Raw genomic sequence first — 15048 nt, forward strand, 5'->3', positions numbered from 1 at the left:
TTGGGTATCATGACTTTTTGTAGCCTTTTTTCTCTATTTTCCTATTCAGTTTTTATTCAGAAGCTACAAAGTCATTCCACGTACACTCGTCATGCCCAGTGATACTCATTCTTCAGGGCCTTGAGAAAACGAGGTAAGATGCAACAAAAGCTCACCAAGATTATGGATTGTCTGAGAGCCTCCCAGCATTGAGTTTGTTGAAGATACTCAAACTACTGTGCTGCAAATCCTTACTGCCATCTGAAAGTATGGGTTTTGCTTGCTTTGTTGCAGCTAGAAAAAAGAATCCGGTGTGCTCGGCTGTGCCACGAGGTGGCAGTAAGATTAAAGTGAACAGAATCCATCTGCCACTAATTTGTCCTTGTCACGTTTGTCAAAAGCAATGGCAGCTTTCCTGGAATGCACAACAGGGCTACTCACGTTAATGCCAAAGTCTGGTGATGTTGAACTCCAGATAGCACCAATACTCGCCGCAGCCAGCATCGCTTCTACTGCATGAATGCTGTTTGGTAAGTAACCTATGGTGGAATTTGAAGGGTTAGATGGAACAAAAACTACCAGAGCTTACAGGAAATGTTATGTATATAATAACCAGTTGGCACAGAGAAAGTCGTAGCCTGAAGCATCCTTCAACTCTGCAAGTTTGCTACACAGTCATACTGTCCTCATTCAAAGTCCATACACAGTTCATTCTTATGTCACTAATCAGAGTTCCATTTATAAAAAGTTACATCAGAATTTATACCTACAGAATTACTTCTAATTTACAAAGGTTTCTACTTAATTAACGAGACTTCCAGGACAAGAGGTTGGCATACTGAAGAGAGAACTAAGAGAAAGTCAATTAATGGACTAAATAGGTTACATAGACACTCTGCACAGAGTATAGCACCGTGCAGGTCAGTGCATTAGAGACATAGCTGTTAGGAAAAACAAGCATCTGGAAGGAAAGGTGAATACTCAGCAGTGCTTAGAAAGGCAGGGCTCTCAAAATAAGAGAAATTTGGCTGTTGATCTTGTAAGGTTCTCTTACGCAACCAGGTTATGTCACAGATTTCTCTCTTGTACTCCCTCAACACCTTCTGTACTCAGCCATTTAAGTTACCTGGAGAAAGACATATTTCTTTCCTTGCTTGGCACAAATGGCAAAGAACACTGTTAACAGACCAGGTGACTTCTACTCCTGGCTTCATCCTAATTGTAACCAACATGTGATTCAATACATACAGTGCATCTGAAAACAAGAGTCTTCCATGAAGAGACACGAAGCAGTAGGGGGAACAGTGTTTTCTTCATGTTTTTCCTTTACATTTGAAGTACATTTATGATCAAAAGCAGAAAATCAGCTTCACACAGCTGAGCTTTGTCTAGCAGAGACTACGAGAATCTTAAATAGAAACAAGCAAAACCAGTCTTAGCTGATAAGGGAACATGGTGGGACAAGCCCTGGAACATTCCTACACAAATGTAACTTCTCAGCATTACTGCTAACTTGCAGCAAGCTTTCAAGTCACTTTATTAAAGCACGCAGAAGAAATGAAAGTCAGGTTAGACTTCCAATGGACTCAACTGGAGCAGCCCTCCACACAGCCTGCTGTGGCACTGAGACTGACTCATGTGATTGGAGTCCAACCCACAGATCAACAGCATGCAGCTGAAATTCACACTGAAACCACCCCAATGCAGATCAAAGACCCGCAGTTTCAGATAATCCTTTTTAAGCAACTGAAAGATGTCCAAGCACTTTAAAAAGGCAACCGCCAGGCCTAATTATTTGGACATCTAATTGGAATTCAGTGTTTGAAAGCAAAATCAAATGGCCCTAAAAATGCTTTCGAAGCCATTCCTTCCGAAGTGTTGAGCACAGGGAGATCTTGGACTTCTGAGCAAGCTGCAGCACTGCAGAAGCATCTGCCAGGCAGCAGAAACTCAGCAGGGCCAGACACTTCTCACTGGAAGACATCCATGAAAGTTTATAGAAGCATTTTTCAGGACATGAACTAAATCATAGACCTTAACAGCACTTTATTACGTTTTAACTTCATCAAGTAAGAGGGTGCTGAGTTTGATTCTTGTCCATTTGTCTACTCAGCTTGAAAAATCTAGCCTAAATTTAAAAGTATTAGATAAGAATTCTCTTCATTGTGACCCAAAAGCTGTGAAACAAGTCTTTCAAACCAGCCTGACAATTCAGTGAGCTGCTGTGCTTTTGGGAGCAGCAACTTGGAAAACAGCGCCATGGTTTGGGCCCAACAGCTTCTTTAAAAGAAAGCAACTGAATGAAAACCTCATATCATTAAAATGCAAATTGCTCCCTCGAGCCATGCACAGCTTCGAGTGCTTTATTCAGGAAAGGTCTTATGTACATAAAGTGCAGCAAGTCCATAAAGGCATATCTATTTTGCTGTCTCTTTGTTAGGGTCAGAAGTTTACAATATGAAGTACAGTATCTCAAGGTTTGACTTTTTTTTTTTTTAAGATAAATTTCCTTCCTAGAATAATAATTTGAAGTGTATGAGCCTTTCTAAACCACTGATTGCCTGACAAACATTTTTAATTGATAATAAGTAATTCCACTGAGCCTTTTTTGGAGAGGGGTTTGCTGCAGTATGGCCCACAGGTAAGCAAAATATGTCTCTTCAGGCTTCAGGGCTGTTTGATTACCTCACCAGAGCTTACAAGCACCACTTACTACAGGCAAGTTCTCTTCACTCTACAAAATGCCTCAAGGCAGGTACACAGGTCTCCGCAGATATGGCGAGCCAGACAATTACATCATTACTCCCATTTGTCAAATGGTGTTTGAGCAAATCAGCCAAAACCGCCAAAAGGTACAAAGCATGTAAAGCACCATTCCTCCACCTGATCAGTGCAGGCAGGCAGCCTGGTGAGCAGGAATTTCACCTATCTGTCACAATGCCCAGCACCAAGGACTGTGAGTAAAGATGTGGTTCTGTTCTGAAAAGAGATCCTCCCAGCACAGCACTACAAGAACTCATCCTGCTCACCTCTCAATGGCTCCCAAATTTAAGTGACAGATACCTGCATCTCCCTATCAGTCTTTCAGATTAAAACTGGGTTCTCAGAAATAAAAAGCAATTTCTTCCCTTCTCACAGAGACTCTGCAAACCAGTTATAGCAAGCACCACATATGACAACCTCCCTGCATTTGGTTGTGCCCCTTGAGATACCAACCAAATCCTTAAGAAAGGGCAGAAACGATGGTCTGTTACTGGAAAGGAGGATCTTTCTGTCCCTTTGGGTGATCAAGAAAGCAACTGAATTAAGGGTACAAAAGACAGGAGCTGGGAACTCAGAGCAGCTAGGGACTGAGTTTGGAGTACCAGGAGTCCTAGCAGCAGCGCTCCTCACCCATAAGTATATGTAACATTCTTGTAAGAACAAATGAAATAAAAACTTTCAGAAGATTGTGACAAAAGCCTCTAATAAGCAGGACAAGTGATATCTTAGCAACGCTATATGGATCACTTTAAGAGGCACTTACAGCTTCATCTGTTCTGGACAGCGTTTGCTGTCCATCCCTACTTACTGAACCTAGCATATGCTGAGGTTAGATTTACCTGTTCATTTACATTACAGTACTTTATCAGTAAAATAGGTGACACCTGTGGTCCAAAAATTCCTGGCATAGTCACATTGGCAAAAGTCTCCATTTCCTCCAAGTGCTCTGAACACCTTCCCTAAAGGCATCCAATGGCTCAGAGCAGAGCGTGCACTCAGCAGCACAGGCATCCAAACATTTCTAGCTGTCTGAATGAAGAAAGTACAGACCTGGCACCAAAGATGTACCACAAGCCTTAGGAGAACACGCTGGGAGGAAGTCAGGAGCCACAAGTAAGCACCATCCTCATGTCTCGTACTACTCATCTACATGAGCTCACAAACAAAGTCAGTTCAAAGACCAGCCTCCCAGCTTCTCCTCCTGACATGAACATAAGATTTTGTACTCCTGTAGGATTCTGAAAGGGTCATCCCACCTAGCATTACTGTGGCCTGAGACTATTAGTAACATGCTAATCTTCTTAGCAAGCTAGCTTTAAAACCCACGTAAGCAACCAGGGCTAATGCAGTTACTATAGATAAATTACCAGCTTTAAACAGTGTAACTCATTGATGTTTTGTGAAGGATTTTTGTGTGAACACATGGGGAAGATTAGTTTGTTGTACAGCTGACTTGTAAGAGGACAAAGCTGGCTACCAGATAATAGCAGCGGAGTATCCGGAGACTGATAGGACAGATACTTGCAGTTTTACTTGACTCGCTCTGCAGTCGTTGCTACTTGCCAAACAGATGGCCAGTGGGAGCCCACAAGCACTTCACATTTGGATTTGTGTAGCTTGGATTAGCTATTCTATCTATCTCCTGCAGCTGTTCAGACATCATGGACAATATTGCAATGCATCTTTGGAAGAGAGACGTTTCACTATGCATCTGTTTCAATTATGGTTACTATTAAGTGCCATCTCCGTAGTGATGGAAATAGAAGACTAAGGAAATCAGGCTGAGAAAGTGCTGACATTGCTGCTTCTCCACCCACACTCACCCACCTCCAACTCAAATTTGACTACTGCTGTCATGATGCAACCATAAACTGCACTGATCAAACTAGGGGAAACGTCAAGTAATGAAAAGTTACACTAGTCTCATCTTAGAGGTGAGAAAGAATGGAAATTAAATTCACAAGACAAAAAAATAGCCATAATGGTCCTGTATGATCTAAACAGCTCAAGGCCTTAAGCAATTTTAAGAGAAAATGGCAACAAAGGGCATCAGAACTTGGCAGGCTGAGTAGGAATTACACAACTGAAATAAAATTAGTAGAATACGTCCCTCCCATTTAAGAGCTGATTTTCCAGAAGCAGTGAAAGCATGCCCCTTATTCCACTTCTCTAAGCTATGTGAAGAATCACACTTTATGCCATCTGCTATAAATTTCAGAAGAAATCAGGCCCCTTTTGGCAAACACTGGAGAGCCTCATCTTTGATACCACAAGAGGCTGTAGGACTGAAGCCTTCCCACCCTACACTTATCTCTCTCCCATGTCAATTTGGGGCTTGGAAAACAGCCAGTAGATTCAGCCTCCAACTGTGAAGTCTCGTTTCAGCTCTCCCAAGGACTGCCAGTATCCTCTGGCACAGGAGAGACACATATGAACAAAGTTGAGACCCAGTTTAATATACATATGTGTGTGTGTAGCTCAATTGCTGTTAAAAGCCCCACCAGATTTCTTTCAGATGGAAGCTCTCTCTAGATAGGGGCCATCATCCAAGGCAATGCAATCTGTCAGCTGGGAGTCCTGGGGACCAGGGACGGGGAGGGAGGGGAACTGTGCAGCAGACTGAGCGTTAGGAGTTGACATGGGTTCATCTGACTGGAGATCGGTGAGGAAAAATGTCTCTCAGCAGCCAGAGTAAGAGGGGAGGGCAGGGAAAAATTAGAATGCAAGATATTGCAAGTTTCATATAAAATTAAGGCATTTTGATAAACCATGTTCTTAAAGGAGCAATCAAAAGGCAATACCAAGGCTAAAAAAAAGGTAAAAGCATCACAAGGAAATCCTAGCAGCTGCTATTTAGGAAGGACTCTGAAAGCAGTTCACGTCAAAATGTTGTAGGTACATTGGCTCTGACAGCAAGAAGTGGACAGAAGCAGCACACCCTTACAAGTGAACCAACCTCCATCCCCCATCCATTATAAGCTGTCAGGAAGAAAACAAGAGAAACTTATAAGGAATTTCATAACAGTGTAACATTTGTGAAAGAAGAGCTTTCTGTAGTAATTCAAACGTGTTGATGGATTACAAGGCTTGAAAGAGTGGAGTCAGAACACACCACAAAACTCCAATTCCTCGTTGTTTTTTTCAATGCATGCCTGCTTTTCTTTTTGCTGGTTGTTTTTAATAACTGCAACCCCACTGCATTTTGCACCTCCTCTTGAAATAACTACAAGCCCAGGCTTCCCATTGGAGCCAACACACATTTTCTCCTCTGAGAACAGGATGTTGAAGCACAGTTAAATCCTACCTTTTACATGTAAGGAAGCATTGACATTAATCATGAATTGTCAACAGAACCTTGGAATTGCTACCTTCTGCAAGCACGCCAATGGTTCTTTTTGATTAAAATAAGCAAAGAGGTGAGCCAGCTGCCAAAACAAATAAGATTCAGAAGTCAGCCAGCCTCCCATTGTGCTCAGCAAAATACGCTCATTAACTAGAAGAAATTGTTGTTGAAGTTACGATAATAGTAGTAATAATCATGCTAATAACCTTGACTACAATTACATTTAAATAGCGCATTTTCTCTTCTCCAGCTACAGAGAATACTTCTCCTGTATATTATAAGAGCTTAAGTTCTATTTGCTCACGTGGTTTCAGACAGAGGCCGCTGCTCCTCAACAAGATGTCAGATACAAATATGATAATGTTAAGATTGAAGTGGAAACAAAACTAGCTATTAAATTCTTAATTCAGGCAGACCTTCCCGACTTTGATGGATGGTTCATACCAGATTAAGGACTTGATTTTATTAAAATAGCAAGCCCGTAGCTGTGATAATTAAATGGTCAGTTATAAGGTCTGCAGAATATTCATAACATACATGAAGTATGAGATATCTTGAGTGTATTCTACAGCCACGTTTGTAAATCATATTTATGGGTGTAATAAAAGACCATGATGCATACCCTTCTGGTTTTGAAGGCGTGGGCTCAGGTTTGTAACATGCAACAGAACAAATCAAGTAGTTTCATCACTTTGGGTTTGCACCATACAAGAACTTAAAAAGACTTAGGACAGTTGCCAAGCGTTGCTCAAACAATGTGTGATTCCAGCAGTAAGATGGGTAAGCACATCAACACAAATACCGGGTAGGCGTCAGGGAGCTTCAAGGATACTGCAGTTTGGATTTGCACCACACTGACAGAATCACAGAGTGTGTTACAGAGTATGCAGAGTGTATACATAGAGCAGATCAACTGCAGATCAAAAACAATTCAGAAATGAATGGACTTATGCCAGCTTCAGTAATGCCTGCATACTGTACAGCCTGTTCATAAGAAAAAGGCATTTATATGGAAAAATCTGCATGAGTCTTAGGACTGAGAATCTTAAAATTACTCCAGAAAACATTGTGAATAACTGAAAGCATCCCAGGGCTGCTAAGCCTGGTGCTGGGATGACTTGGAAAGTTACTGCTCATCGGCTATTCACTACCATCATTCCAGTGGAAGTCCCTACTCCCAAAAGCACTGATGGCACAAAGTAGTACACATCTGTTCCACAAGAACTGTAGCTCACAATGCAGTGCATTACCTGGGGCTATAGGCACTGTAATTGCCAGTTGGCACCACAGCACACAACCTGGCATCCTCATTTCCAAGACAGTCCCAGTATGACTTTGCTGAACCCGGTGAGTCAAAGCTCAGCCAGATGCAGTCTCCAGCACTTTTGCTTCTATGGAACACTTACAAAGCAGACCTTAAGAAAGCTATAAATGAGGTATTCTCCTTCCCTCTGCAGCACTTAACTTCCAGACTAATCCAAGTTCCTTCTCTCTAAAAGCATATGTCATACAAAATTAAGGAAACAGCTCTTTTACTCCTACATTTAGGAATGTTTCTATGAAATAGAAATTCATAATCAAGCGTTTATAACTCTGCTCGTTTGCATATGTCAAAAAATTTTACCTCCTCTCCTTAAAAAAAAAAAAGAATACTTACCCACAACTCTGTCTCCTATTTTTACTCCCATCTTCCTCATGGCTGCAGCATATAAAGCTACAGCTTGTCTCAGTTCTTCAAAAGTCACTTTCAAGATTTCCTCCTTGCCTTCCTCTGGGGAAACAAGATGTATTAAAGCAACCAGTCAGAAAGCACACAGGACAACTTAGAGTCACTAAGCAACTAATTATGGAATTAAAAGAATATGAAGCAGTTTTAGGAAACCAGTTTCCATTAATACCTATTCTTCTGTGTTTTCAAGTTCCTTCTATGCTGTACCAAGCCATTCATATTGATGGGAATCCAGTATTGATCAGTAGTATTTACTCAGTAGACATGAGAAACTTTCTTAAAAATTGGAACATCCATCTGAAAATGCAACTGTTCACCAGAGATAGGTGTATCCTCAAAGAGCATTCCAAGCAGAGTGCACCTACCCAGGCTACTTTCTTCTAACATGGAAAGAATACCCTCATTCTCCCTTCTTGCTCCACTTCCTCTTTAGGTCTAGAAAGAGGTAGTAAGGTGTTAACTTCTGTTTTATTATGCCAGGTTGCTGATGAGAAAAATCACAGGACTTTCAGTATGTTTTTCTTAGAATATCCGTGTTTGCCAACATACCACAAAGCAAATAAACTAAAATGGACTCCATTCACCTCTGAGAAGGTCTGCAGGATGTTTTCGTTCCTATACTGGATGTCAGATGGTACATAAGCAGTTAATAAATCACTTGTGAAACAAAATGAACAAGTTAAACGTCATGAAAAGCAAAGTTTGCCGTCTTAAAGGCCCTGTAATTCTTTAGCTTGACTTCTGCAAACCACCTGGCCCATCCTGTTTCCAGTATCAAGTATTTCTCATGAAAACACAGATCAGGAGCATAGCAACAAAAATGCACTGTGCTGCAGTAGAGCAGGGCTCTGCAGAACAGCTACAGTTGTTATTTCCCTTAAGCAGTGAACAGCGTTTTTAATCTCTTGATTTCCTAGACCTCTGTTCAAGTAAAGTTAGCCCTACATGGAGCAAGAGAGCAGGTGGTGCTGGGAAGCAGTACAGGAGGAAACGGAGTGTAGTTTATAGACTGAGCAGCGCGTCTACAGCTTTTGTGTTCCCCTAGAACAACAGGGGAGAGGACTCTGATCTTTCTTCACGACAAATGAAGGTTGAGGAAATATATATTTCTATTCCTGTGCTCTGTCAAACCCACAGAGCTCCCAGGATCAACCCCAGTGATTTCAGGAGCCCGACACAGGTTCCCTAAGCACCACTCTGACCTAGCAGTGATTGGTTAATGAAAAATACTCTGACTTAAGAGATCTTAAGAAGATTAAACACAGCAGGTCATGTAAAGAGTTGCAGGTGCAAGTCTGTCCATTGCAGTGAAATAGGTGTGCTCACTGTACTCAGGCACTGACACAATATTCAGCTGGAAAAGAATTTTGCTCCTTCTGGTATCATCCCCTATGATTAAGTTACACAAAGCACAGAGTGAAATCCATCATTTCCTAACAAGAAACAAGATCTATATGGACAATGTAAACATATATCAAACCAAGTAATTCACTGAGTTGCTAATAATTCCACCAATAATTTAAACCACTGGTATTTACCTCTACTGTTTCTAAAATTGCAGCATGTCTAAATTAACATTGAGAAAAAACTTCATTTACTTCACCAAGGGCTTTTCTGAGCTATCTGCACTCCCAGAGCATGTTTTTTCCCCATTTTTGGATGAGCTGTACCACCCATATCCTATAGAACTGACACCTTTACTTGCTTTTCAGCTCACCTCAGCCAGTTCATTGCAAGGTTTCATCAAAAGCAGGGCTGCCTTATAAGGCCTATAACTCCTATGAGTTATAAATACATATCAGAAAGCCATTAATTAGTACTCACTTGCTGCATACAGTGCAATTTTGTCATTGTCTTTGTGCTTCAGAAGGTTTTCTGCATAGTTCAGGCGGCTCCCTTTAAACCACTCTGGGACATCTGCAATACTTTTGGATGTGTCAACCACCTGGAAAAGAGCACAGTACAGCCAAAGACAACACTGTAATATCACTTCATGTTTAAGACTATCCTGCAGACATTAGCCAGTTAATCCTAAGGAAGAATGATTTCTCCCACTTTACAGATAGCAAACACTAGAACTGTAATTAAGGACCTAGAAAAATTAAGGATTTGTCAACAAGGAAAGCCATCACCAGAACAAGACTGGGAAGCACTCCTTGCTGACAGTCCCACCTCCAGACCAGCCTTAAACATATAAGTGAACCAGAACACCACAGCCAGACTGCAAGATGCATGCAAACTACTAGGAAGCACTGAAGTACTCCACAGCTTCATTCACAGAGCAAAAGCTTTACCAACCTGCACAAGGCACATCACAAACAGTGCTCACAGCTCTACCATCCTTCATTTGGTGTTCTCCCAAAAGCTGGCCCAATAACCCAGTAACCCTGTGTTGGGTAGCTTCCCATTTAGGAAAAAGGGAGACAAATTGAGACATACGATACACAGAAGTCCCCAGAACATATTCAGCAGAAACAACAACTCCCCCTCATGTCTTTAATTTAGTCTAAAGTATTAAACTACCTGTTATTAAGTTGCAGGTAAGCATATGCCTTTAAAAGCAGTGACAAAGAGCCCCTAACATTACCCGAGGGTCTGCAGCCCCCTCCCCTCCGTGCCCCACTGTTTATAGAAACCCCACTGCCCAGCAGCACACATTTTGTGCTCCTTACACTGCATCTTTATTGCATCTGCTGTTTATTTTACAGGTTGTGCTTCTGAAAGGTTCTGGTCATGCCCCTTCTAAGGGCAGCACTAGCACAAGGTGCTGGACACAGACAGCACAGTGCCTCAACACAAAACATCACAGAAAACGCCTATAACCCTGTGTCAAACCCAGCCCCTGTGGTACCTGGATATATGCACAAGTTGATCTCCTCAAGGTAGTTTCTGCTGCTTGCTGGTAATATCTCCTATTTATTTAGTGGAAGATCATTCCTAGTTCTAGCATGGATATGGAAAGTTTTGCAACAGCCCTTTCATTCACACTTTACAGTCACACAATAAATGCTTTGCAAGCTCTTGGGAAAGGGAAGAAATTGTACTCTGCAGTATTGCTAGCTGCAATCCTCATTAAATGAGGATCATTAAATTTTGACTACTACAGCAGAGGCATAAGAGGCCAATTCACGTAGTTAGGCAAACATGGCAAGTGTCAGCTGTACTCCCACATCCAGGTGCTGTTCTGTAACTGCTCTTCACAGCAGCCACCACTTCCTTGGCCTCAGCAGTTAAGAATAAGCACTGGATTGCAATACCCTCTGTCTACCTCCCTACCGCATTTCTCCCACATGAAATGGTTTGCTTGCTATGCTACCACCATCCCACAGATTATGTTTACCCTAAGCAGAGATTACGCCTTTGAGAATACATTTGACCATTATCATGGAAATGGATCATTGCCATGCACTGTGTACATGTGATATTCTGTATGACCTGAAGAGCAAAGCAGCACATCTCATGAAAAGCAAGAGCAGATACCATCAGAACGCTCAAAGCAACCCTTCCACATGAAGGACAGCTGCCAGGTACTTCTGACAGGAGAAAGAACATATGTTTAAGCTACATTTCTCACTTAAAAATCAACAGCTACTTGCAGTTTGATATAATGGCAGTGCTGCCATGTCAGGATAGCTTCATATGCTGCGAGTACCTTTGTTCCTGTCAGAAGTTACATGGATACTTAACTCCTCCACCAAGTGTTTAAATAAAACACTGGCTGCCTGTGTTATATACAACATTTTATTGTTATTCCAAGAATGACTTACAGAAGTAGGGGATGTTTTGCTGGCTAGGAATGAGAGTCAACTCTACTTTGTGAAAACTTTTATTCTCCTCAAAGCATAATGCTTACTTCCACCGAGCAACAGGAATCAAGCAGTAGGACAGACGAAACTTTCTAGCTCTCAGCTATCACACAACAGCTCAGTTACTGTGAGCAGCATTTCCTCCTGATACCCACCAGAAATTGATTAAGGATTACCAGCAAGTCAGCTTCAAGGCTTGACTCTAGCTTTGATCCTTGAAGCTGAGCCTCCTATGCTCACACAGATGAAGGTACAAATGTACACCAAGCTCTGTATTACACCAAGTATATTTGTTTGCAGTACTTGCCTATATAACAGACTTCACCTCTCCCTGTTTAAAGACCCCACATCACAGCAAGTCCCTTCTTGAGAGTTTCCAGGCCACTGCATGCCTGGAAATAGAGTTAAAGCCTTCCTAGGCAACCCTATCTTTCAGCTTCTCATCCTCAGGAAACATCCACTTTTAGGCTACTACTGCCTTTTTCAGTCTTCTTTCCAGCTTGTTGATCGTTGGCAGTGTCTTGAGGGACAGCTTACCAGAAACATGAATCCTGTAAGACAAATGAACAAGAATTACTCTTCAGCTTGCTCTGCACAAAAGGTGAAAGACAGTTCTGAACTGCTTGCCTAGGATAATTCACACTCTCATGGAAATCTGGAAAACAGCCTTGCTAACAGCACAGAATACAGAGAGAAGGGAGACAGGGTAAGGGATTTTATCCCAATTACAATCTGGCTAGATTTTGAACTACTGCTTACAAAAAGTGTTATTAAAATAGTAGAGTATTTACCATCTTCAAACTGCACACTTAGGGTAGCTCTTTGGTTCTAAATTCACTCTAAGGACATTAAGACACCTAAATTCACTCTAATCACATTAGGACACCTGAGCATGCAGTTTCATGGCAGGAGTTCTGCAGAGAGAATCCCCTGATCTATCATCTCATGCAGTACAAAAATTAGCAAAACAGGAAAAGGCAAAGAAACGTACCTGTTTCCACTGCAGAACTGCAAGCACTCCATGTTTTTGATACAGTTGGTCTCTGGGGATTAATAACCAGGTCCAGTTCCTCCTCTAGAAGTCCCAGAAAGGTTCTTCTGCATTAAGCTTTTGAAGTGATTAGTCAACCCATGCCTTCCTCATGTGAGAAGCACAGGCTGGTGTTGATATCCCATACCAGGGCTGTAGAAGGACTGCAGCTTTGTCTTCCATTTGCAAGAGGAAGTCTCCTTTGTCTCATAGCAATGCTGCAGCAAGGTCTCCTATTCCATTTGTGATTGTGTTCAACTGCTATGGTTTCCTCAGAGATATTTCCCCTCCATCTGACTGTAAGCAATTCCAGAACCAGCCTCCCGGAACTGGTGGGTAGCAGGTACACTTACCAGGTAGGCTGACTCAGAGAATATAAACCTGAACTTGGGGGCATGCCAGCATTTCATGATGTACTATCAGCATAACTCTGAAGCAGAAATTAGTTTATTGGCAGACTCCTTACAATCAGCCAGGACTGCCAGGGTATTTGAGAGCACATAAGCACTAAAGAACTGTGTAGGACAACAAAACTTGGGGATTTCACTGTACTAGAACTTATCAGCAACCAAACACCACAGTCTACTACGCAAGGAAGTTCAGTTCTTCATATTGATGGAAGAAGGTTCCAGCAGTAGTTCAAAAGATCAGCTGTAAAAGTGGTTGATCTCCCTTTGTGTTGTACTTGATTAGTTAACAGCAACTCACCTCATCATACAGACGAGAGCATACGATGTTACTGTACTTCCAGAATTCTGCCCAGAAGTCCGCAAAGGATTCCACTGACCACTGGTATAAGTCATTGTAGTTGGCTAGAAGTAACAAACAGCTGTTAGTGTTACACAGAATTACAGGAATGTAGACCAACTATACCTAGGGACATCCTAAAGCAAGAAAAACTGTATCACACATGGCTCAGCTCTGGCCAGCTGCAGGTTGCTCTGGGGAAGCTGGACCCTGTGCTGGGCAGCTGCTGGGCTCTGCTCACAGAGGCCACCCCTGCAGCCCCCCACAACCAAACCCTTGCTCCATAAACACAACACATTGTTCAAAGCAAGCAACTGTGGCATCAGACATAGTCTGACTTGAACAGATGGCATCATTTCACCTGACTGCTTTACAGTCCCTTTGCAGCCAAAGACACAGGGATGGACCTTTTCTAATAGCTGTGCTACAGCACGAATTGGATGCACTCACTGTCTCACAGCACCAAGTGAAGGAAGAACGCATTATTCCTCATCAATGAAGGGTGAGGGATAGAATCATTTTCACGCTAAAACAGCATGAATGCCTCCTGTGACAAAACAAGTTCACTGGCCAGACATAACAACCATGAGGGGGCATTAGGAACATGGCAATGAGCAGCTGAAGTTTTACACAACAGACAGATGAATTTACCTGAGGAATCCATACAAAAATTCCAGTACAATTCAAGCTGAAATCCAGGGTGGTAGTATTGAACACATCAAAATGCGGTGTGTAAAGCACTATTAGGTATGAAAAGCTGAAGCAAATCCCTCATTCCTGAACTTACGTGGCTTGAGGATGTCACGTCCATGCTGCCTGAAGCTGTGCCAGTAGCCAAGTTAAACAGAGTATCTGCCATCAGGAGAGGTAGTAACAGTTTCCTACCCTGATAACTGTTTCGTATTTGATGCTTTCAGCCAAACCAATTGAAGCTATTTTCTCCAATTCTCTTTGGTTTGTCAGCCTGCTACCTATCTGATAAAAAGCCACCTTTGTCTTCCTTCTACAAGGAAAACATCTTTCAGCCTCATAAGAAAACATCCAAGCGATCTCTACACCATTATTCACACAATTATTGCTGTTTTTCTACCCAGACTGTCCCTTTCACACCATCTTTATCAGTGGAAAATTACTCCCCAGATACTACTGATATAGCAGAAAGTCAAACTTGACACGGTGAAAGCAAAGCATGCCCCTTCCCCAGGACTCCACTGTCACCTTTATGCAGCCACCAGCTCAGCCTCCAGATGCGTTTTCTTAAAGGAAGAACCTCCACCCAAGTTAATCTTTGATACACTACTCAATGTCCATAAGCTGATGTGAGGACAGGCTTTACTAAAGTCACCCCCCTCCTTCTCCTTCAAAAGGAAATTGTAGCACTAAATGGTTTGGTGCACATGCTGCAGACAACACCACCATCTACCTGATTTCCTGTAACATGAATTGCTTATTCTGTCTTGTCTGTGCAGCCTGTCCCCAGATGAGCTTCAGCACCGAAGTCCCTCAGGGCACAGACCTGTTACTCAGCAATTAAACGTTGCATTTCATTGCTACATTTCAGGGTTGGACAGAACTGTGCTGTTTAAAGGGCTCTATTGCCTTTGGCTCTCCTCAGTAAGGCCACATCTTGATATTACATAAAGAATCCATT

General features: G+C 42.1%; 1 protein-coding gene and 1 long non-coding RNA gene across 2 annotated transcripts in view; both read right to left on the reverse strand.

Annotated features, from left to right (window-relative positions):
- Positions 1–15048, reverse strand: part of AACS (acetoacetyl-CoA synthetase) — a 38266-nt gene that overhangs the window by 22070 nt on the left and 1148 nt on the right. The window contains exons 2-5 of the mRNA NM_001006184.2: positions 13359–13462; positions 9639–9759; positions 7743–7856; positions 421–518 (exon numbers count right to left, since the gene is read on the reverse strand). Coding sequence (NP_001006184.2) covers positions 421–518; positions 7743–7856; positions 9639–9759; positions 13359–13462 — 437 coding nt within the window. The remainder of the gene's footprint in view (positions 1–420; positions 519–7742; positions 7857–9638; positions 9760–13358; positions 13463–15048) is intronic.
- Positions 11542–13348, reverse strand: LOC124417220. Its single transcript, XR_006931551.1, has 2 exons — positions 12612–13348; positions 11542–12171 (listed from the first exon to the last, which is right to left on the reverse strand). It is a non-coding gene; the product is annotated as an uncharacterized LOC124417220 (long non-coding RNA).

The sequence above is a fragment of the Gallus gallus genome, chromosome 15, assembly GCF_016699485.2.
Source record: "Gallus gallus isolate bGalGal1 chromosome 15, bGalGal1.mat.broiler.GRCg7b, whole genome shotgun sequence".
Lineage (NCBI taxonomy): Eukaryota > Metazoa > Chordata > Aves > Galliformes > Phasianidae > Gallus > Gallus gallus.